The sequence below is a fragment of the Syngnathoides biaculeatus genome, chromosome 5 (assembly GCF_019802595.1).
Source record: "Syngnathoides biaculeatus isolate LvHL_M chromosome 5, ASM1980259v1, whole genome shotgun sequence".
NCBI lineage: Eukaryota > Metazoa > Chordata > Actinopteri > Syngnathiformes > Syngnathidae > Syngnathoides > Syngnathoides biaculeatus.
In genome coordinates, this window is record NC_084644.1 from 2,875,855 (window position 1) to 2,899,673 (window position 23,819).

Genomic DNA, 23,819 nt, shown 5'->3' on the forward strand with positions numbered 1-23,819 from the left:
TATCTTGAAATGATTTTGAATTCCTACAACAGCAACATCATCATAGGCACGCTGAAGCACGTGAATTGCTGATGCACGGTAGAATGTGCTGAGCCATTTCAAAAGTACTGTTTTTACTGCTGCGTTTCAACGGAGATAAGCCGTGGCAGAGCATCAGACATTTATGACGAAATGCTCACACAATGTTCACTTGTTGATCAAAGACACCAGGCACTGCAAGCAATGGTGTGATTGGAGCCAAAACAGATAGCCGAGGATGCTCAAGAGACAGAATAATTTGAATGTGAGGGAGGATCAGAAGGGGGAGACGGACGGGAATGACCGAGAGAGAACGCAGAAAAGCAAAACATGTGAGGATGGAAGAAGCGGCGCTGCTTGTAATGTGGGAGTCAAGTGGCAGAACGGATCCACGCAGGGGAAAAAGGAAAAGAGCCAAAGTGGGACAAGTTGCAAACATCACATTATGTGAATTTCTTTGTCACAAAACACTTGAAGAGAATACTGCGATGTGTCAACGAGAAAAAGTGCCTCCACGCTGCTCAAATGTTGACATTTTACCTTGGCAACTCGTTTCAGTCTCAACACTTCAGCGTTTAGTCTTGTCTTCAGGTATTTTATCAGATGTATTCCTCAGGGAGAGATTTGGCTTCATGAGAGCGTTCGCGTGAGATTCCTCTTAAGTATGTTGATACTCATTTTTTTTCTTTGCCATTTTCAAGACAATTACAAGTTATGTAGAAATAAATCAATTAATTAAAACAAAACCTTGTGGCGGGGCTGCGATTTTTCTAATTGTGTGGATTTCCCCCATCAACCTTAGTCTGCCGCTTATGGTGTACACCGTTAGTTAGCGTATACAGTGTTAGGTACTTCCAAATTATGCTGAGGAACTGAACAACAAATGTCTTCTTGAGCTAATCGAAAGAGACGCTGCACTGTTAGTTGGATATTACAGAATTTTTGTCGTGAGAATATCGGACAGAGAGAACAAATCTATTTTCACCTCCACAACGAGGAATGAAAACATGGTGCCTTACCCGACATGAAAAGACTACCTAGACAAACAGTGAATACCTAACTTTTGTTGGATTTATTTCATACAGAATAAACAAAACAAAATGCTCCACTTCTAAATTAAACCAGGGCAGTCAGCACGTCCCAAGTGGGTGACAACACATCTGCTGGGCATCTGACAGAGAGGACATTTTAAAATGTAAACTGTATTTTATTTTTTTCAGGGATTTTAATGATTTTAAGGAGTCAAAATCCATGCCCCCAGGATTTTTAGGCAACTCGGGATGTCAGTAAATCATGCTGCTTTGGTGTCTGTGCACTCATTTCCACGTTAGTGTCAGAATTCAGCATGTAGTAGATGAAAAGTATCACGTCCAGAATCAGATCAGAATCATGTGAGTAAATAAATCCATTTTGTTCTTCTATTATTTACATGATTTGATGACATTTTTATGTTGAGTATAATCCCTCTAGAGCAGTTCACAAACTTTTTTTTGGAGCACTACCCCTTTTTGGAGATTAAATTTCCAGCGCTCCCCCTGCCACCGGCTTGCAAACGTTATTCTTTGGAAATCAACAGCTGGGTGTAACTTAATCATGAAAAGTGTTCCTAGTAGATCATAGTAGCCTTCCACTCCCCCACCTCCCTTGTTTGAAAATAACACTCTCCTACATGTATTTTATGTTGCATACAACACACACAGAATCAAATGACACAAAAGCAGGCGCGCAAGGAGAAATGTCAAGAGCGCAAATTTTTACCCCAAATTTTGGTCAATTTCCAACAGTACAACTGTCAACTTCAGAGTTCTCCTGGTTTCAAATTGACATTGATGATACGATATGATACGATACGTGATATGATACGACTCTTAAGGGCTTTGTTCTCAAATTCAGCAGACAACTGTTTCCAGTGAAACGCTCCAAGATTTTCACCAGCCATTATCACCCAGGCTAAAGTTAGAATTCAATTGCCTGCATCCCCTTTTCTGAATGAATGGCCCTCTTTTTATGACTTGTATTATTATTTATAATTGGCAAAGATGTGCTAATCGCCGAGCTGCACCTAAAATTTTGGAATGGCCCCCCGTTTGTCTTTGTTTGCAGGATCAGAAATTGCATAAAACGTTTGGCAGAGGTTAAACCTACGTTGCAAGTTATTTCAAAAGCTGTGTGTGTACCTGCAAGATTTACGAGTGAGTCTTTCATTTTAATGACTTGCATATGCACATGCTTGCATCAGGACACTGTTTTTTGACAACTTTGTCTCTTGAAAGCACTTAAACCCTAACGGTGAATAAGTAGTGCTACAAAGAACATTTTAGAGGAAAAAAAAAAAAAAATCTACTACGTGAATCACTGAGGAAGAATATTTTCTCACGGCTACCATCTCCAAAGTGTTTGAAGAACTACAGGATAGAACAGTGCCACAGTGCGCGCAGAACTCATCGGTATCAATCAGAATGTTATTTGGTGTCACACGGCCAAAAGGCTGAAAGCATTCAGACAACGGCTTGTGTAGATTAAACAGTCCAATTAATCTCTCCTTTTTCAGCCTGCCAAATTCCAGGTCTCAACTTCAAAGCACACAAAAAGTTGAGCACTTGAGCCATTTGTACATTTTTTTGTTTCACTCACGTGTGACTCAGTGGTCTTATGGAAACAACCTTGTAGTCGTGTAGTCTCTTATCTTCAAGAGTAGAGTGACGGGCTACGAACCAGTCAGGGCAGAGTGCAAAAGCTTCCTTATGTTGCCCGGGGGGATAAAACCATCTTTTAGACAAAACTAAAAAAAGAATCAAACTTGAAGTTCATTCAAGATGAAATTACATCAGTGATCTTGTGACGTGAAGCGAATACAGCGTGAAAGACTACATACAAAGCAGTGCAGAGGACATGTCAGGAAAGGGGAAAAACAGGAAGCAAAGCAAATTTATTTGTGTAGCGCATTTCATACACGAGGTAACTCAATGTGCTTTACATGATTGAAGACATTTGAAAACAAAAATATAAAACATTTAAAATGGGATAAAAACAGTGAAAATGAAAAACAAAATATAAAAAAAAAAAAAATTCAAACCGCACACAGTGCAAGTAATATGATCAAAAAGCAGATATATTCTGAAAAGCATGAGAAGAGAAAAGAAGAGTTTTTAACCTGGATTTTAAAAATATTCACACTTGGGGCTAATTTCACCTCTTTTGGCAACTTCTTCCATTTGTGTTCAGCATAATAGCTAAATGCTGCTTCACTTTGGACTCTGCGCTCCACTATTTGACCTGAGTCAGTCGATCTCAGAGCTCAACTGGGTTTGTATTCCGTGAGCATTTCTTCCATGTATTCAGGACCCAAATCATCCAGCAATTTATAGATCGGTAGCAGAACTTTCAAATCTATTCTAAAGCTGACTGGAAGCCAGTGCAAGGACTTTGGGATTGGAGTTATATGCTGTGAACGCTTTGTTTTGAGGAGAAGATAAAGAAGTCATGGAAGTTATTGAGCAGAGTTCTGTACAGTACAACAAGCCTCAGATATGCAAGGGGCTAAGAGGAGACTTTATTTACTCAGGATGCCATTATTATAAGTGAAGTAATCATTTGTCAATGTTAGAAACAGTTGCATGTTATTTTGTTGACTTTTCCAAAATCTTCCTTTAATCTGAGGTTTGAAAAGATCAAAATTATAGGTCAGGATTTTTTTTTTTTTTTTTTTGTATTATATGAAAGTGCATCCAAAACACGCATACAAATCTGCAAAACAAGGAAGGTCAGAATTCTTTTTGATCAATTTGGGGGTTTAATGGGCAATAATGGAGGAATTAAGTAAATTGAAATACAGCATAAATGGCAATGACATTGTGTGCTAATGTAAGCAGGTCAATCTGTGTATTGAATGAAGTGCCTGTATAATAACACAAAACCTGACAAGAAAATGCCTCCCCAACCTGTGTAAATAGTGTATTGCCTTAATGCTCCTCCTCTGCAATACATTTCTTCTTCTGTGGTTCCAACTAATGATGTTTTCTGCGGCCCCACCTGTGGCCCTTTTGTGCAGTCTTCCTCCGGGGGAGGTCGGTGACCGTGTTTGTCAGTAGGTAATCGTGAACCATCCTAATGTATTATTAATTATGCATCTTTTGGTCGCGAGGTTATTATGTCATGTCTTTTCCTGTCACGTAGTGGGGATACGCCAATAAAATGTATATTTTTCTGACAGTTGAGTTGACTTCCGGATTGCCGATCTCATCTTTATTTTTGTTTTTGTAGGAGCTCAAGCGGACAGTCTAAATTCATACAGAGGTTTTTCTGTTATTCATTAAGGTATGTTTTGTTAAATTTGTTGTTTATGTATTTTACCGCAAAGTTGCGGCCACGCTTTTGTACAGTTTTCCTCTGGGAGAGGAGCCCGTGCGGACAAGTCGAAATTTATACAGAGATTTTTCTGGTTTTCCATCAGAATAAAAGGAGATCGTCTCCAAAACGACACAACGCAGAAGACCCTGGTCACACTTAATATCTCGGGAAAAAGAAAAGCACACAAACGCAGAACGACAGTGCTGTTAATAAAATGGGGTGGGGGTTGGGGCAAAAAATGAGTCAGAGGTTTGAGAGGGGTTAAACATTTTAACAGGCGCAAACTGACTCTTTGGAGGATGAATGTACATGTGTGAAGGCCTTACAGACAATAAACAAGTTCAGTGGGGGAGCACATGGTCTCATCTGAAACCCAAGTGTTGTACTGCCACCTATTGACTGAATATACAACTGCTCTTCCCTCCCCTCCCCCCACAAAGGACTCACTCTACAGACTTGTTTTCAGAGAACGGGACTGATGAGTAGCAGTAAAAAAAAATAAAAAGCTCCCAAAATCATTACATCTAAGAGAGGGGAAAATTGCGAGGCAGCTCAGCAATGGGAGACCCTAACAAAATTACACTACAGTACTTGGGGGAAGCAAAAAAAAAAAAAGGTATGTGGTAGTTACACACATTTCAACCGAAAAATGAGCAAATGAAGCCGCAGTGTAAAAAGAAAAGCAGATCATTAAATCTTAACACGTGAAGTAATGCGGTGCAACGACTGTTGAGAAAAGGACGGAGGAAAAAGGTGTGGCCACAAGTTCACAGAGGACGGAGCAGATGGCACACGCACGCCCGTATGCACGCGCACTGGTGACATAATAGCAGCATGCCAGGTGTGCAGTTGGTGGCCTGCAGTCTGGCATGGGCCAAAGTGTGCAAGTGTGTGCTGTCTCAATCCCTTGTGCTCTTTGTGTGAAAGGGGCCCCCTATTCACTCCGCGCTGCTGCCAGCTTGGCACTTAATCACAGGACGACACCAACATGCGTGCGCGCACATAAAGACACACACGCCCCAAAAAAACACCACCCTCCGCTGCCTTTTTGTCCAGCCCACGGAGCGGCTGAAAAGAGGCCAAGAAAGAATCGGCAGAGAAACAAATCAAATATCGTGATATTTTGGATGAACATGCAAACAAATAAGAGAAATAGGAAATAAATGTCAACGTACTCCTGCAAGAAACAATTCAACGACACGCGCACACACACAGTCCACAAATGAAGGAGCATGGCCGTGCATAATGAACGATGGTAGAGGTGATACAGCGGACGCCTTGTCCAAATCGGGCCTCCAGAGACCGCCGGAGGAAAGTGTGGATGACTTTCTATCAACGTTGGGACAAACGTTTGGATGGCGAGAGCATCGCCAGGAATACTTTGACTTGTCAAATGACAAAGTTTCAAAACAATCTTTGCGTGGGCTTTTTGTGCTAAGCGCGCATGAGAATTCGCACATAGACCAGACGTATAATTGTGAAAACGTGTATGTTTGCGATTTCTGCTGTTCAATGCAAAGCATAACACCCCGTTGCCATGGAAAACGTCACACTGAAATGAAAAAAAATTCCTCATAGCGAGTCCGCGACATGTCATTTCCACTCCAAGAATGCCACAATTTTTCTGTATATACTGTGCATGACAACTAGATCACCAATACTGTTGTTGTGAAATATTCAAATTAGTTTTCACATTTGGTCATGGCAGAACATGAACAGAATAACGCTGCCCGGAGGAGTTAGCGGAAGTCCAACTTCCCATTGATGGTGTCGCCAAATTCTTTGGAACGCAAAGTCGAAGCTTAATGAACAGCGCCCCTGTTGGTTACAGTTATGTAGTGCATTCCACTTAGCCTCATTTGCCTTCATTTGTTCATCAATAATCAATTCCACACAGTCAACACAATTCTTAACTATCAATTCAAGCATTAAGAAGTCAATTTCTCCATTAAATCTGTAACCATCTTAGTCTAAATGGTACCAAAGGCAAGGAGAAAGCTTCTCTATGCGCAAAATGTAACATTTTCTTTCCTCCAAGAGCAGAATTGACTTCATTCTCAATACATTAAGCCGCAAAGATTTGCAAAGAAAGTAGTTCAGGAAATGTTTCTGGCGGCGTACATGTGAACTCTGCTCTGAGTGTGTGGTTTAGAATTCAGTGGCTGCACAAGAGCCGGATAATGGAAAACTGTTGCTGGAGCCTAAACTATGTCTGAGTACAGAGTCGCGCAGACGGGGAGACTTTCCTTGCTTGAAAATAGCAGCTTCGCAGTCGACAAGAGCTTCTACCCAAGAATCAATTTTAGCCCTTGCAGATCTTTAGCCTCGGTTAATGACTTTGGCTAGAATTTATTTAGCAAGCGGAGCAGATTTCCACGTTTTTTGTTTTTTTTTTTCCAAATAGGCAGCACCTGGTGGTGACTCAACTCCCATCAATACGCCCCTGTAAATATTGAAATATTTCCAATCTGTCATCTCCACAACAGTAGAAGACACATTTGACAGAACCTTCATAATGACATCATGTAGGCATTCAGGGTTGTACCCATATATGAATCCTTCTATTAAAAACAAATCTATGAAGCCTGTAAATGTGTTAAGACCTGACCTTGGCATTGCTAATGATCGGCTGGCTCTGCTCACAGGGTTAATAACAACCTTTGTGTACTTGAAAAGTGTCAACCCCAGTAACCAAACATTCAGTTCTACCAATAAAACTGGTGGAACCACTGACCCACGGAGGATCGTTCCTGGCAAACTTTGGCATCCTCGCCTGCCCTCGTGTCACGTAACAGCGGCAGCAGAGGTAAACAGGAGCTGACACCTGTCACAGATGTTGCGGCTCGGCGGCGAGCTTGCCCACATATCTATCGGAGGCTATCTGTCAAACGCCATCCAGCTAATGCCGGTGAAATAAACGGCGTCATTCTTGCCGTTTGAAATTGATCGTTCAGTCATGTGGAAATGACAGAATAAGGAAGATTAAACGCAGGAATATTGGACGTTTGTTTTTATTGGACAGTAGCGCACTGGAGGCTGTTCAACCTTTGACTGGTTAATGTTTATAATTCCTTTTATTTATTACAAATCAGGGAAATTCTTCCATTCAGTTTCTCTCCCACATAAAACACTAGACTGTTTTCCTGATATTGTAAAAAAAAAAAAAATATATATATATATATATATATATATTGTTATACGAGTAGTATGTTTGATCATTACAACGTAAACAATGTAGCAAACCTGAGTTTAAATGACTCTCGCCGTTCTTACCATTTGCCTGTTTGGCTTATCTTCACTGATGCCCTTATAAAAAGGTATGCAGACAAAAGAAGGTGAGGGCGCAAATGAGGTCTGCTGATGCTGACATACTTTGTCTTGCCTCGGCTCTCCCCGTGTTTGACCTCAGGGCTATTTGAAATGAAATTCTCAGTTCAGCTTCCAAACCATTTGCGTTACAAGGATCCATTTGAATTCCCTCGTCTTTAAAATTTATTGGAAATCTATGTGGCCTGCGATTGGCTGGCAACCAGTTCAAGGTGCACCCCGCCTCCTGGCCGAAGTTAGCTGGAATAGGCTCCGGCACTCCAGCGACCCTTGTGAGGATAAGGGCCTTAGAAAATGAATGGATGGGAGGAAGAAAATTTCTCTGAGTCCAAGAATAAAGCTTTTGTCATGCTGACTTTGGATGCAGTATTTCTTTCTCCGTAATCCTGTTGAAAATCTAATGCATCAAACGTCCAATAATGGGTGACTACACTAAGACAAAAAGACATTGGCAAACGGAAGGCTTTCGATACTGGGCTCTATCGAGGCTTGGCTCGAAAACCCAAGTAGTGTTGTGATAGTTAGAATCCATGTCACACACTAATGTAATGTGTCACGCTGGAGTGACGGCAGTGTGTCTGCATCGAGGAAGTGTCATGTCGTGTTGGAGTCGGGACATCCGACTGACAAGTTAGACAGTCGCTAAAACGGCAGCCTAAGCAGGGATTTGAAGATCCCAATAAAAAAAGTGCACAACAGCTGTGGCCAATCCGAATGAAGTAAATTAAGACTAAATTAAATTCAGAAAAGTCTTACAGTAAAAACAAAATGCATTTTTCACTTCAAATTGTGTTAATATTAAACATTATTAATAGCAATAAAATGCTCTCACAAATGTGCAAATGAACATCTTTCAGAATCAAACCATGGATTGAAATGCATCACACACTGCAAGTATAGCCCTGTATCTTTTTGGTTTTGTGTTTTTCATTATTTTGTGTTCTGTTAGCCATACAGTTACTAGGAAGCAAATTAGTTAGGGGGAAAAAATAATAACCATTGAATTCTTTAAGATTTTATTTTATGAAAAGGTACCACAAATATTGTCTATGTACTTACACATACCATATGCAAGATCAACATGTATTAATTTCAATGTATTTTGGCATATTAAAAGAAACGGTAACATGTTGTCAGTCAAATAAATGCTATTTCCAAATCCTATCCATTCTTTGACGCTCATTCATTCTGAAAATCTTCAACCACTTGTGGGAACCTAAGATACAATGCAATCATTTTTAAGTTCAAGTTAAGAAATATGAATTGCTTGTCACTTTGTCATTTGACCATTACGGTGAATTTGGTCATGTTTGTAACAGTTAATAGCTTGAAATAAAAAGGCAATTACAGGTGCAGAAAAATTCTAAACTTTGTCTGTACAGATTGAAATTTACTCATCTACTGTTACACGATTACCTGCAAACAAAGAAAATAGATTACGCACACAATACTTATGACATAACGAAAATACTTTACAAACGTACTTTTTCCTGACATACCCCTGCAGCTTGTTAAAATCTTTTTTCATTGTCTTTGGTGTTTAAAAATTACTCATTTGAATAATTCATAATTTTATTTTAAGACGCACACTTTCCACGAGGAAAGAGAGCTATTTGCCTCTATTCAGAATCATTTGAATAAATTCCATAAAACCTTTCAAAATTACAGACGATAAACGAATCACACTCCCAAAGCTGCCTGACCGGCCAAACCAAATAATTACTCATAAGTGTTGATGATTATTTTCTATCCTTGTCACCAAATCCAATTACAATATTGAGTTTGTGTTCAACTTTTAAAAAAACAGTGAAAATTAAAACCAAAAAGATGAGCTCTTCATTTAAGAGTAATGTTTTTCCATACAGCACAGACAGCCTTTGGTTTATTATACAATAAAAAGTGTGAAGGATGTGTTGAACAAAAGAGAGATTTCTAAAAATCTGCATTTTAATTTGATGTCGAAAGGGTGTAAGGACCGATAATCCCCCAACAGAAACCTGTTCATCACTGTTGCCAGTGTGCTCGTGTATTTGCGTGAAATGATCGCGCTCGGAAGAATATGAAAGCTCTGTTTTCAAATGAACAAGAATGAAAGAAAACGTGTCCTCCAATGTAATCTCATTTTTTGGATTTAAACACAAATCATAGGCCAGGACACAAACTGTGTCACCTCAGCATCTTATGTTGGGGACCTAAGCACCTCATTCAGTTACATAAATAAAGTACATTCATTGTTTTTTTTTTTTTGGGTTCACAACCTTTAGCTTCCTCTTTTTGTGTTTTGAAAACAACAACTGCCACTTGCTATCGTGTTTCCTGTTACAACGGATCACTCATACATATCTCACCATCAAACTAAACTTCCTGCCTTATGCTTTATGACAAGTGTTCCTCTTGAACGAGAACAGGTTACACTTCAAAATATTACAATGTCATTTGTGAAGTCGACTGCGGCAAACATTTGGCAAGGGAAACAGTATTTGACTGCATTAATTAGGGTTGATATTAAACGTTCTGAACACGTAACAAATACTGCATCCAGAATATGGTGTATGCTACACGTGCCCTTCAAATGCGCACAAAGTGGAAAGGGCACGAGAACGTCAACCTGCAATGGCTTCGCACGCACACACCGACACCAAGGTCTCGCCAGCTGGTGAGTTCGCCCTTGAATGGCCACCCCCGGGCACTGCCATGGTTTGCATACAGTTCTGGATAGCTGCGCTGCAAAAAGGTCTCAAGTTCAAATGTGGGCTGCAGCCGCTAAAAGCACATTTTCCATGTTACTTTTTTTTTTTTTTTTTTTACGCTTGTGCTGGATTTCCACCGGGCTGCCTCCCGCAGACCAAAAACGTGCATTTACACTACCCGTAACGTGTGGATTTAACCGGGAAAAGTTGTCCATCTGTGACACTTGGGAGAGCCTTCCTTCGGCCCCCCCAACGAATAAGCAGTATGACTTGAACGCGGACCAATGGATAACCTTTATTCAATTAATGAATCCATCAAGAGTCGGCATGCTAGCTTACTCGGTCCTAAGGCTTCCTGCATGAACTGACGAAGCCTGCTCGGAGGAAAAGCGAAACAGCTTCTAAAGGCTACTTTATAGTGCCACAGTTGACAACGCCCGCACTACATCACATGACCTACGCACGGCCCCACATAGCACCTCGACGTAGCTTGCCACGCATAAGTCAAAAAAAGTTGCTGCGGGGAGAAAGCAGCGGACCTCAATTCTCACGACTGGTCCGTTTTAGTCACATGTCGTGATGACGTACTCACTGTTACCTCCCGGTTCGACATACCACCGACGCTGCTGCCTTCTTGACCAATTTTGCAGCATAAATAAATGTATCAACTGGTCAATTAGGGCCATTTGTTTAAGCAGACACTATTCCGTGGTCGCCATTGTTGTTGATTTTGTTCCTTGTTACGGAAAGCAATGTATATGCTCAAGCAGCCAACCTCCCGCGATATACCTACCAAGGGAAGGGGTGGGGATATTATTTATCTTGCACGCTTTGTATTGCTCAGTAGCGCTTCCGCAGCTGCTTACACAGTAAAGTCAATCATGCAAAATGCACAACTAGGCTGTGTCACTCCAATTTGTAGACTCATCCAGCTGCAGTGAGAAACACTCGCAGTCTGTGATGTCCTTCGAAAGTTAGTTGGTGAAATCCTCAGGCATGGCTGATCAATCGCTGAGCACCCATTTCCTGAGGAAACTTCACACCGTGTCTTCCTAGTCAACACCAGCTGTAGCGACACCTGGGACTTGGAGAAAAACTGCAGCACATTTTCAAAACAGTGTACGTCGATTGCCCTTGAGTATAAAGGCAAACTACGTGCGGATGAGCCGTAGTGACGTCAGTGCGGTCGCTGCACGTACGAGTATAAAGAGGCCTCAGGACAACCAAAACGGTCCAGTTGCGATCAAATCAATGCCCGAAGACTAAATTGACCTGAATGAATTAGAATCATCACAGGCAATCAAGAGCCAGGTTACACACCTCAGTTGTATCTGAATCTTAAGCTTTTAATTGGGGGGGGTGGAACCTGTTTGCGGATGCCTGACTTTTGTTTCAGCATGTGTGTGCACCAATTCATAAAACAAGGTCCATGAAGCCATACATAAATGAGTTTTGCGTAGCAGGGCCCGAGTAGTCCACAAAGAGGCCTGACTTCAACTCCATCTACTACCTTCAAGATGAATGCAACCCAGGCAGGTCCTCATATCAGTCAACTTTGACCAAAAGAAAAACCACAATTGTGGTCAAATAAAACAGCAGTAATTACTGTATACACGCAAAAGGGTGGTTCTAACTTGATATATAAAGTCCAGGTAAATAGGCATTGAATTGTTTATAACTGCACCAAAACAATGATCCTTACATGATGCCATCAGGCATTATTGACCTTGAGTGACCCGCCTGGGGAGCTTTCCGAACCAAGGCCTGTTGTGCAGTAGGGAAGCTGGATGTCTACTCTTAACGAACAGATGCCAGCGCACAGCAGCTGTGCATCTGGCATCAAACCAAGCCAACTGGATGGGTCCACAAAGCAAGAACAAAAATCATAAACAAGTGCTACTAATACCTTCCCCGCATGATAGGAGAGCCACACGCACATTGAAATCTACAATTAACCTTGTGACATATGTGAAAGATATGTATTATTATGATAAAGAACTCACCTTTAAAAGACTGCTGCACTCTCTCAACCAGCTCTTCGATGGGATAGCTGGCCAGCTCTCCTCTGGCATGCTTTGTCTTGCAGTAGGTACACGCGTTCAGGCACCTAGAAAAACCGCATGTACAACGTGTCGATTATCTGACCAATGATAAAGGAACATCAATTGATATACTCGGCGTTACTTGTGCTCAAAGTGAAATGTCACAAAATAATATTAACTATAATGTTTTAACTGTCGACAGGTCTGCCAAATTCCTGTTACCAGAAAAACAGGTAACAAAGAAGACATAATTAAACTTGTATTAATTAAAAAAAGCAACAATACCTAATTCAATTACAAAATTTGTGTAACCGTAATCTGTTCTATTAGTGGGATAAAATGTGCAATTTAAAGCTACTTTTTGGAAATTTACATGATTACAATTCTAATTACATAAGACAAAATTGATGCAGAAGTTCAGCTCGATTGAGTAATTCGACGGTAGAACGAGTAAGTCACCATTTTCCTTGGCAATTTTTCCTCTTATGCATACTGGATATGCTCTATCTCCTGTTCAACTTTGAAGATATTAAAGGGCAAATTGAAAATAGAATCGATAAAGAATCGGATTCATAAGCAGGACTGATAAGGGAATCAAAATCACCAAATTCTGATCAATTCCCAACCCGACAATGCGAAGCCCTAACACATTGTAAGACTACTTTTAAATTTCATCTGATAAAGTTGCAGTGTTACAACACAGCCGAGGTTGACCAAAACCACAAACAAGACTAACACAAATGGGACCAGCAACGAATAAAAGTTCAATTAAAATATGATTTATAAGGAAGAGCTTAATCTGAAGGAGGAGGATCCTGCTCACTTGCTATGTACACTACAATCAAGCACTTAAGCAGGAGAAACGGGGAAAGAAAAAAAAAAATCTGATTTCATCCATTAAAGTCTGATATCTGGCATTAAATTTGGCAAACTGAAAAAAGTTAGAACAAAAAAGACCTCTAATGCAGTGTACAATTTGCTGCAGCATGTCAAATAGTGTTTTATCCAAATGTTCTAAAATATCCCAACTGTGACAAATAGTTGACTTCACTCCAGTTTCTGAATGAAAGATCCTTCTGTTGCTCTACTGTGGGCTTTTTATAAGAAACACAGATTGTAAAGATTCTCTCTTTTTCAAATTGGTTTGCAGGGTAATAGATTTGTTTTGACAAAGATCTAATTAATGATTAATAACTAGAACGGGCCTTGCTATGGATCGATTCATGTGATGATGATATAGTTGGGTTGATGCCAAAACTCTTCTGTCCACCATAGGAAGGCAGAAATAACGGGCATTGCACTGTGGCTTCACAGAAACTGGACTGGCCTTGGGCCCAAAGAGATACAAATCTGGTTCCAATAACATTGACTGCGTTTCGGCGCAAAAGCTTGCCACTCTTTTAACAATGTGGTTCTTTCTGAATCTCGACTGAAAGTAAGCGAGTTTACACTGCATTATTTTAATTCCAGCTTTCCTCTGGCCCAGGGATATTCACACACGGCTCAGGTTTTTGCTAGTGGTGGGTCATGAACATAAATGTTGAGTTTTCTCTCCCAAGATCACTCGGAGTACTATAGTAGAACCTCTGAAGTTGACCTTCGCTGAGTTTGCCCAAATTGGAATTTAACAAATGATTATTTCCACTGATTGTATATTAACAGCTAAAGATGAATTAGAAAACAGCATTTGACTTGCTAATGGTGCTTCCTCCTATCTCCTACTTTAAAAAGCCATTTTAATATCTCAAAATAAATGAAAACCCTTGTTTCAAAGTTTCTCTAAATCGCACTTCAAGAAACGGCAACGGATTAACACAACAGTGCTCCAGTAATCCTTTTGAACCACAGACTACATGCAAAGAGGCATGCCACCAAAGGCAAGAAATGGAGTCGAAAAATAGTTGTGTTTTAATCCGTCTATCCCTGCCACTCTCGCATTCCTTATCCCAGTCGAGGGCACCAAAGACGGCGGCTAGGTCACATAACCCTCCGTGTGGAGAAAACAGAGACAGATGGGACCCTCAAACAGACACACACCACAGCCACAACCGCCACCAGGGGGTCCATCCATCTTAATGTGATCAGGCCCAGCTGAGTGGATCGCACCAATACTAATCTCAAGAGACAGTCAGTGGTCTACTTGTGTGTGTATCAATTATGTGTACGTGTGTACATGTGACTTTGTCAGCGTACTGCGCGCTGAGCATTTGTCCGATATCACCACAGCGCATTAGCAGATTCGACATCCACATCACACCAAACAAAGTACGACAACTAGTCAGCACTCTGGCGGGGATTGGGGATGGGGGGGATTGGGGGGGGGGGGGGGAGCAGAGGAACAGTGTCACAGCACGTCCTGTAGAAAAACAGACGCCCGCCGTGCATTCCAAGTTTGCCGGGGCCAAGTTAGTACCAGTTATTGACTTTAAAACTAAATCACGGCACGCATCAATATGACAGCGAAAAGAAATGCATGGAGTATATTGTTTACCCCCTTACCCATTTTATTTCCTCCTTTGTTTCTCACATACAGCCCTTCTGTTTCCGACTGGCTAATTAAACCTCAGAGGTAGCTGCAGCACCTGACAACAGTGTAGTTCATCAATGTGCTACAATGAGAGGGGCTTCCTCCCCAGTGTGTCTGGGGCTGCTTTGTGCGTGCATGCGCCACTATTGTGTTGCACTCTTGAAAAAAGAAAGCCCTGCGGTTTCGCTATACATTTGTGAACCTCCCTTGACAAGTGCGCGCGCACGCACACACACACACACACAGAAAGAGAAACAAGCTGTTTCCTTTTCGAGGGACTCCCACGTGCGGCATCTTGACTTGGGAGACAGTTAAGCAGGAAAAGGTTCTCTCATTGATAAGCGTTTAGAGTTTGCGCATTAATTAAAAAACTGCTCCACGCGTAAAGAAACTGGGCCATGTGTGCGCAACGTAGTGTGTCGACGGGGGTTCACTCGCGTGGTGCCATCTTGAGAACGTAATTATCGAAACGAAGCTCAGACACCTTGGGGCGAATTGGTGAGTTTTTAAAAATGTAAAGCAAGGTTATTCAGTGCACTCATTGTTCGCCGTGAGATAGGATGGAGTGGGTCAAATAGCAAACAAAACCACCAACCAGCTAATATATGGCTGAATGAAGCTGAGGTCAGAAAGTGTGCAGTGAGACAAGTTGGAAGCTAAAGAATACAGCATACTTAACAATCAAGCCGTATGGAGGGAAATTTATCGATGGCTATCATATAGAAATGGTAGGAAGTTGAATCATCCGAGATCAGGGGTGCCCAGACTTTATTCCCTACTTTCAAGCAGCCAGCCTCTCGCGAGCTCCCGACGACGGGGGCACTTGATGCTCCCAAACCGTTTTAAGGTTAATGTCATATTGCCTCCTATATTTAAAATACAGAATTAGATTTTTGTGCACTGTATTGTCTGTGCTTTCATCCTGGATCAGGCTGTGCCAAAGTGGGATATTAAAATGACACGCCATCTCATCGTGAACTTTCTAGTTTGGCTTCAGACTAGACTTTCCCCACTCGAAAGGAGAGAATCTCGTCTAATTTAACCACTTTTTCTTCGATTCTTCACATACTCCGACAGTCATTGCATCTTAAAACAACAGCTTCTTTTTTAACTTTTTCCATTAATATCGAAAGTAATATCCAGCATGTCTAGCTCGTCTTTGCTCTACGTTGCCCAAACTGTGTTTCAAGCTAAACCAGCGGTGGTGGATGCTGCCATTATAAAACATTAATGGGCTGCACTAGTACTGTAGCATTTGCAATTATGAGTGTACGTCTTTTTTTTGGGGGGGGGGGGTTAAGTAAAGTAGGAAAAAGAGAGTGTGTCGGAGCATCGTTGCTAGAGAAAGTTCCGTGTGCTGCCGAAAAGAAACCAGCGGCTTCCTCTTTTCATTTTTTTACAGCGTGTATGTGAGTTGTGCCATTGGGTGTAACAAGCAGTCATCCTTCAATCATTGAATCACATTGCAAAATGCCACAAACTGAATAGCTGACTTTTTTTTTTTTTTTTGGCACGCCGTCCCGCGATCGACCAAGATGGTCTCGTGATCGACGCACTGAGCACCCCTGTCCTAGATGGAGGGCAAGAACCTGGCTGCATCCAAGGGATGTCGGGAATTTGCATACATGGTCATTGTATTTTTTGTTTCCGTCTTGAAAGATCCCTCAAATTAAAAAGTTCCAGAGCTTTACGGTCACAGGACATTTACATGGGCTTGTTTGAGACACACAGTGTAAATAATGGGATATCAAAAACAATGTGGCCCTCCTGACTTTTCCTTTATGCCAAAAATATCTGTTTAAGGTGGAAATGCTGAGAAATAAAAATGAAAAAAAAAGTTTTGCTCACAGTTCTTATAATAGAATGCACATGTTTGCTTTTGTTGAATCGATATACACGGACACACCCAGTACTAACTGTTCTTTGTGTGTGCGTGTGTGTAATACAGCATCGCTCACATTTTTTTTTTACAATCAGGCCTTTGTACATGAATTTTGTCACACTGTAAATTGAAACTACTTACTCCATGTGAATTTGACAAAAGGTCACAAGATGATCTTAGAGCTCTTTGACAAAAACAGAAGCCTTGCTTGTTGTTTTGGCTCTGAGAGAGAGAGAAAGCGTGTGCACAGTGGATGTGTGAGAGACCAAGAATTCATGTCAACCCGGACCTCAGAGTGTTTTCATAACTTCTTGTTTTGTCTGTAGCCAGACCTTGAGACGGTGTTTTTACTAGATCAGTCAGGTCATTGTTACAGAACAAAAATGGTGTTTTTGTGGACAATGAAATAGCCAAAGATTCTGATAAAACATGTAGACTCAATGAACTGGGGTATTTATTTGACTTCATGTGTACTATTTTACACTCGGGACACTTTAGTTGGACTTTATGTATCACAGACACAGTAAAGAGTAATTCAGAAAGTCGCAAGAGCTTAGCATATTTTGCAAGACTTTAACTCATTCAAAATGTAATTATTAGCTACACACGTAAATTTAACTTTATGGTTGACTTTTGCAAGTTTTTTTTTTTTCATGATTCCATGACAAAAAGGCACCAGTATTGGCGAAGAAGAAAATGTTACTCTATATTACCATGGAATCATAAATGGAACTGATAATGACAGACTGGGAACGTGCGTTGAACTCAATGAGGGCGGCTGTGCTCAGTCACTATTTAGTCTGGTCTCCAAGGACCAGCTGTAATCTCCCTCCGCACATTTGCCAACGTTCAAATCCACAATTGCATCAGCACAGTTAAAAAAAAAATAGAAAAAAAAAATATATATATATAAAAAATATATATATATATATTTTTTTGTTTGTTTGTTTTCTTTCATCATGCAGCAATTAGCTTCTTTTATACTTGGATCGCCATTAAAAATAAAGTAAGTCTGTAAGTTTTATCACACAGTGACTCTTCCCAATTTACATTCCCTGTGCAGTTCATACAGTATAGGTTTTATGACAGTTTTGACCATGGGAAGGATAAGTTCAATTTCTATTATTTTCCAAAGGGGAAAATTTGTTTTCTGAATTGAAACAAATAATAGTTCCATAACGTCATAGCCGCTGTGGTTGATATGGTTTACCCTCTTCTGGTTCGCGATTTAATAGCTGAATATGAGCAAAGCAAATTTATTGATACAGCGCAGTTCATACACAAGGTAACTTAATGTGTTTTCTACGATAAAAAGCATTTAAAGGCAAAAGACAAAAGAGCTTATAAACATTTAAGACAAACTATTAAGTAACCTGAATTTTTCGTTACTAGAGACGTTTGTAAGTAGAGGTACTGAGGCTCCATAGCTCTGTGGGTTAGAGCACTGGTTTGGTAAACCAGGGGTCGTGGAGTTCGTATCCGACTAAGGTCTCCACTCCCCCTGAGGGATTGCTCAGGAAGGGCATCTGGCGTAAAAACTGTGCCAAACAAATCTGAGCGCTTCATCTAAGATGAACTTACTACTTGCTTACTTTTTGTAAGTAGAGGTACTGTACTACTGTATAAGAAGAGGCATACCGCTCCGTGCTTTGGAAGGAGGCCTTACAAAGACAATTCAAGTCCATGACGGTTAGTTTGGGCAAGTCCTGTAAACACGGTGTGTAGAGTAACGCAAAATGTCAACATCGGAAAAGACCAAGACACAATTTGATATTATGTGCAAACGGCCCATCGTGTTCAACCAGAGAGCTTTCACAGATTTGCTATCATGTGAGGTGAGCTGTGGAGGAGGGGAAAAAAAAGAAGAAGAAAAAGGTAATACAAGAAAACTACAGACCACTGCATCTTCCAAGAGAATCAAAATCCTCATTTTGAGACATAAAAGGCAGTCACGCTTTGTTTGACTTTGCTGGATGACTTGTGAAATGTGCAAACTGTGAAAACAATTGGGAGTCCCTGCTGGGACAGTCACAAATCAACAGCAACCAGCTCACAGCAACCAAAATCATCACAGCTTCGCTGCTGATGTCAACCCGCCACCTGAGCTGCAAACAATACTGTCGATCAAAACTCGTGGTCAGTATTCAGAACGGACACGCGGCGACAACTGCCACTGTCAGTTTCATTGCGACTTTCCGAGTTGTAAAAGTCAACGTTGGGAGGGAGTGCTGATGTCAAATTAACAAGTTTACAACTTTCCGTTCACTGGGGAAATTTCAACACTTTGGGAGGAGAAACACGAGAAAGCCGGTATATTCAAATACTCTGAGACAATCCGTTGTGTGAATGTTTGCGTGCATGTGCAAATGTAAAATGTGCTTTCCTGTGACACGCTGGTGTTAATTCGGTTACTCGGGGGTTTCTGTAGCGTAATGTCTTGTAATGACATACAATCTCATTTTGTCCAAGGAGAGACATCAATCTTTTGGATTTTCCACAGGGCACACAAGCTCTCCTGGTCTCCCGGTGATTGAGGGAGGGAGAGCCGTTTTGTGCATTTGTGTGTTTGTGTGTTAAACAGTGGGGAAGGGGGAAATGGAATAATATCTTCAGACCATTGGAGCTGAAAACTACCCATACATTGGTTTGATAAACATCAGGAAGGCCATTGTGGGGAGCACTGCCAGAGGTGGTGTAGGTGTGGGACAGGATCTACTTTTGTGTGTTGGTCTCGGGTGAAACTAAATTTCTGAAGCATGTCAACGTGTTGTCTGCTCCTGGGCTCGGCTTCGCACGACGCTTGAGCATCTTCTTCTTTTCCTTTCGGTTTGTCCGTAAGGGGTCGCCACAGCGTGTCATCTTTTTCCATCTAAGCCTATCTCGTACATCTTCCTCTCTAACACCCACTGTCCTCATGTCCTCCCTCACAACATCCATCAACCTTTTCTTTGGTCTTACTCTCTTTCGCTCTTTTGCCTGGCAGCTCCATCCTCAGCACCCTTCTACCAACATACTCACTCATACTTGCCTCTGAACATGTCCAAACCATCGAAGTCTGCTTTCTTGAACCTTGTCTCCAAGACCTCCAACTTTGGCTGTTCCTCGAATGAGCTCATTTCTAAACATACCCAAAATGCTCACTACGAGCGAGAACCGCAACATCTTCATTTCTGCTACCTCCAGTTCTGCTTCCTGTTGTCTCTCTGTCTCTAGTCCGTACATCATGGCCGGCCTCACCATTGTTTTATAAACTTTGCCCTTCGCCCTAGCGGAGACTCTTCTGTCACATAGAACACCAGACACCTTCCGCCAACTGTTCCACCCCGCTTGGAGCAGTTTCTTCACTTCCTTACCACACTCACCATTGCTCTGTATTGTTGAGCCCAAGTATTTGAAGTTGTCCACCCTCGCTATTTCTTCTTCCTGGAGCTTCACTCTTCCTCCTCCGCCCCTCACATTCATGCATACACACGCTCGAGGATAGCTAACCAAAAAGAAGGAAAAGGCCCACGACTACTGTTTGTGCAATACATAAATACGTACTTTACAGCTGAACAGTCAAGCGGTAGTTAAGTGATGCTTTTGAGATGAGGGAATGGTCGATTAAACCTGGAGAAGATCATGTCAAATCTGCTACAAGATATTGCATCTTGAATGGGATTAGCAAACCAAAACTGAAATTTTAGGCCTCGTCTTAAGTGCCCTGACACAATGCCATTGTCATGTTTTCCATTATTCCTTTAAGAGGGACTTCAAACAACAGCGAAGGATATTCGACTGAGTTCCAAACAGAAAATGGGCAAACTGTGCAAGGACGTTATTAAAACTGTGCATGTTACAGACAAACGTTCCGGAATCCAGAATCGAGCGAACACTTTTTCACACCACTGTGTAATTCAAGGATTGAAGAGCAATAAAAGCAGAGTGAGAAATGAGCCTGACTACTCATTTCTATTCCTTTGCGGACAGTTGCAGAATGCGTAAAGTACATAACATGGACTTGTAGGCGAATGAAAAAAGGTTTTTGATCAAGAGAAAGTTACTTTCTGTCAAGGAGATATGTGTCTATTAAGTGTTCTGGTGTCAGAAGGTTAGAAAAAAAAAAAACACACATGAGAGGGAAATGTACAAAATTGTCCTAGATAAAATGTTGTACGAGTTCCAAGGTTATCTTTTCTACTCCTTTGAATAACAGGCCAATAGCTCTAACGACATAAAAAAGAAACGCCTTTTTCCTATTGCCAAAAAGGAGAACAGAAGGATGTTTCACACAGTAGATACTGCATTCACAGACAAAATTGTTGGCGCCCATCAGTTAATGAAGCAAAACAAATAAAATAATCTATGAAATAACTGGCAAACCAAATAATCAACATGGACCGCAGATTTAGAAGGAGCTCGTGTTCTCGGGAGAAAGAAAAATCACAGACAACCAGGACAATGAGCTGCACGTATTCAGAGCTTCCATGTATACAGTACTGCAGCCAATCACCCCAGACGTGGCAGCAAAAGGAAAATGTTTGACAAACTGAGGAAAACAAAATGACTGGCAACCAAAGTGCTCAGAACAACCTCCAACGATATTAAAGGTGAACTCCAAAGTCAAGTTACAACAGTGGCAACTGGCGCCACCTCTTGTATCTTGAGCCAAAGTTGGCTTCATTGGAGGCATTCAAGGTGTCAGAGTTTGCACGAGTGTTGAGGCAAAAGGTGGACGACCCAAATGCAAGGAGAAAGGGGGGAAATGCAGCCATCCAAAAAAAAAAAGTCTTTATTCACAAAAAGGATTATGAAAAAAATCCGGACAGGATGCATGACAAAACTAGGGGTAGACAAGAGAGACTGGGATGCGGCAGAAACAGTAACAATTGGAGGTTTTTCTTTTATTAGAAAAACTATTTTTCTTTCGGCTTGTCCCGTTAGGCTGTCACCACAGCGTGTCATCTTTTTCCATCGAAGCCCCTATCTTATGCATCTTCCTCTCGAACACCCACTGTCCTCATTCTTTGGTCTTCCTCTCGCTCTTTTGCCTGGCAGCTCCATCTTCAGCAGCCTTCTGCCAATATATTGACTCTCTCGTCTCTGAACACGTCCAAACCATCCAAGTCTGCTCTCTCAAACCTCGTCTCCAAAACATCCGACTTTGACTAATGATCACATTTCTAATCCTTTCCAACCTGTTGACTAAGAGCGAGAACCTCAACATCTTCAATTCTGCCACCTCCAGCTCTGCTTCCTGTTGTTTCTTCAGTGCCACCATCTATAATCCATACATCATGGCTGGTCTCACCACTGTTTTATAAACTTTGCCCTTCATCCAAGCGGAGAATCCAACACCAGACACCTTCCGCCAACTGTTCCACCCCGCTTGGACCCGTTTCTTCACTTCCTCACCACACTCACCATTGCGCTGTATTGTTGACCCCAAGTATTTGAAGTCGTCCACCCTCGGTATCTATCTATCTATCTAGAAAAACGATTTGTAATTAAAAGAGATGTCTACTCCACTAAACCTGCGCCATTGAGTTTTTCATGGAGGAAACTCGCCTGACAAGCAGATTACCTCCCTCTGTGCATTTGTCTTGATGTCTACTGCTTGTCATCATATTAAAGTTGAGTAATCCAATTGATTGCTTCTTATATTTTATTTCTTACTATGGCCAACATCATTTTAAACCTGCAAAATACTATCTCAGTTATGGACGTGGGATGTTACTAGAAAAAAAAAAAGGTGTCCACAGTGATTTTCAATTACTTCTTCATACAAAAATAGAATGTAAAATCTGAATCTGAAGCTGGTGAAGGAAACAGCTTTTTCGCAAAATAAGAGAAAATATCAGTCCGGCTTGCCTGTGTACCTGGAGGACACAACGAAATAATGAAGTTGCTGGTTTGCTGTGAAAGGGAAAGGACCAGACCAGACTTTAGCTTTGCAATACCAATGTGGGAGATCATATCCACTAAAAATGTAACTAAATAGAGAGAAGCGAAGAGACATATCGTGAAATGAAATCAGCTGTAACTGCAGAACAAATGACTTTTTTTAAATGCCGGGAGTCCAACAGTGATGTTTCACACAAATAAACAGCAACACAACGCATACACATTTAATGACCCATTCTGACTGAGTGGCTGTAAATTCCTGGTTTATGATGCTAAAGCATCCCGATTCAGCATGCTCACAAAGAGACTTTTGTTGATGCTTACAACACACATACATGCACACAAACACACAAAGATAAACAGTATGAAGGGACCCTTAGAGTACCCTTGGGCCAGACACACACACTTACACATACATAAGCACCAGCTTGGCTAATAGCATCAAGTGTTCTAAAACTGGGACACAAAACAGAACATTAGAAAGACAAGTGCAGTCTCTCTTTTTTTTTTTTTTTCTCTCTTTCTTTTTTTTCAAGCTTGGGCTATTTGAGCAATGAACTCTGCCCCTCGGGGATATCTGTTAGCAAAAAAGGAGCCATGGTGAGAACAACACGAGAAAGAACGCTTCACTAAATTTGAAAACTAAATGCTGGCAACAAGAATGGGATCGAATTTCAGAGCATGTTGATGTGCAGTTGGCACAATGAGGATGTGAGGGAAAAATACCTCACCAAGTTGAACCCATATTTGTCCTCCTATGTATTACTGCGTGTATTGGAATCACAGAACCAGTGAACAAACTTTTGTCTTAAATCCTTACTTTGGTTAGCTTGTCGACAACTTGTGTTCATTTTAGATTTATCACAGTGAAGAAAAAGTAATCGGGGCCACAAAATGAAGGCACATTCGTTTTAATGGTAACATTTTGTGAAAGAGAGACTTCCATGCTTAAGTCCTTACAGACCCCAGACAAAAGAATTGTAAAATAAATAAATACAATAATTTACACATTTAAATGCTGGTTTGACTATATTGTATTCATACACCTCTAAGACCTTTTTTTTTTTAGTCAAACAGAAGTCAATTTAGGATGGACGCCC

At 41.1% G+C, this 23,819-nt stretch overlaps 1 protein-coding gene across 1 annotated transcript in view; it reads right to left on the minus strand.

Moving 5' to 3' along the window:
- The window catches only part of cdkal1 (CDK5 regulatory subunit associated protein 1-like 1), a 195,467-nt gene that overhangs the window by 105,690 nt on the left and 65,958 nt on the right, over nt 1-23,819 (minus strand). The window contains exon 8 of the mRNA XM_061819899.1: nt 12,389-12,492. Coding sequence (XP_061675883.1) covers nt 12,389-12,492 — 104 coding nt within the window. The remainder of the gene's footprint in view (nt 1-12,388; nt 12,493-23,819) is intronic.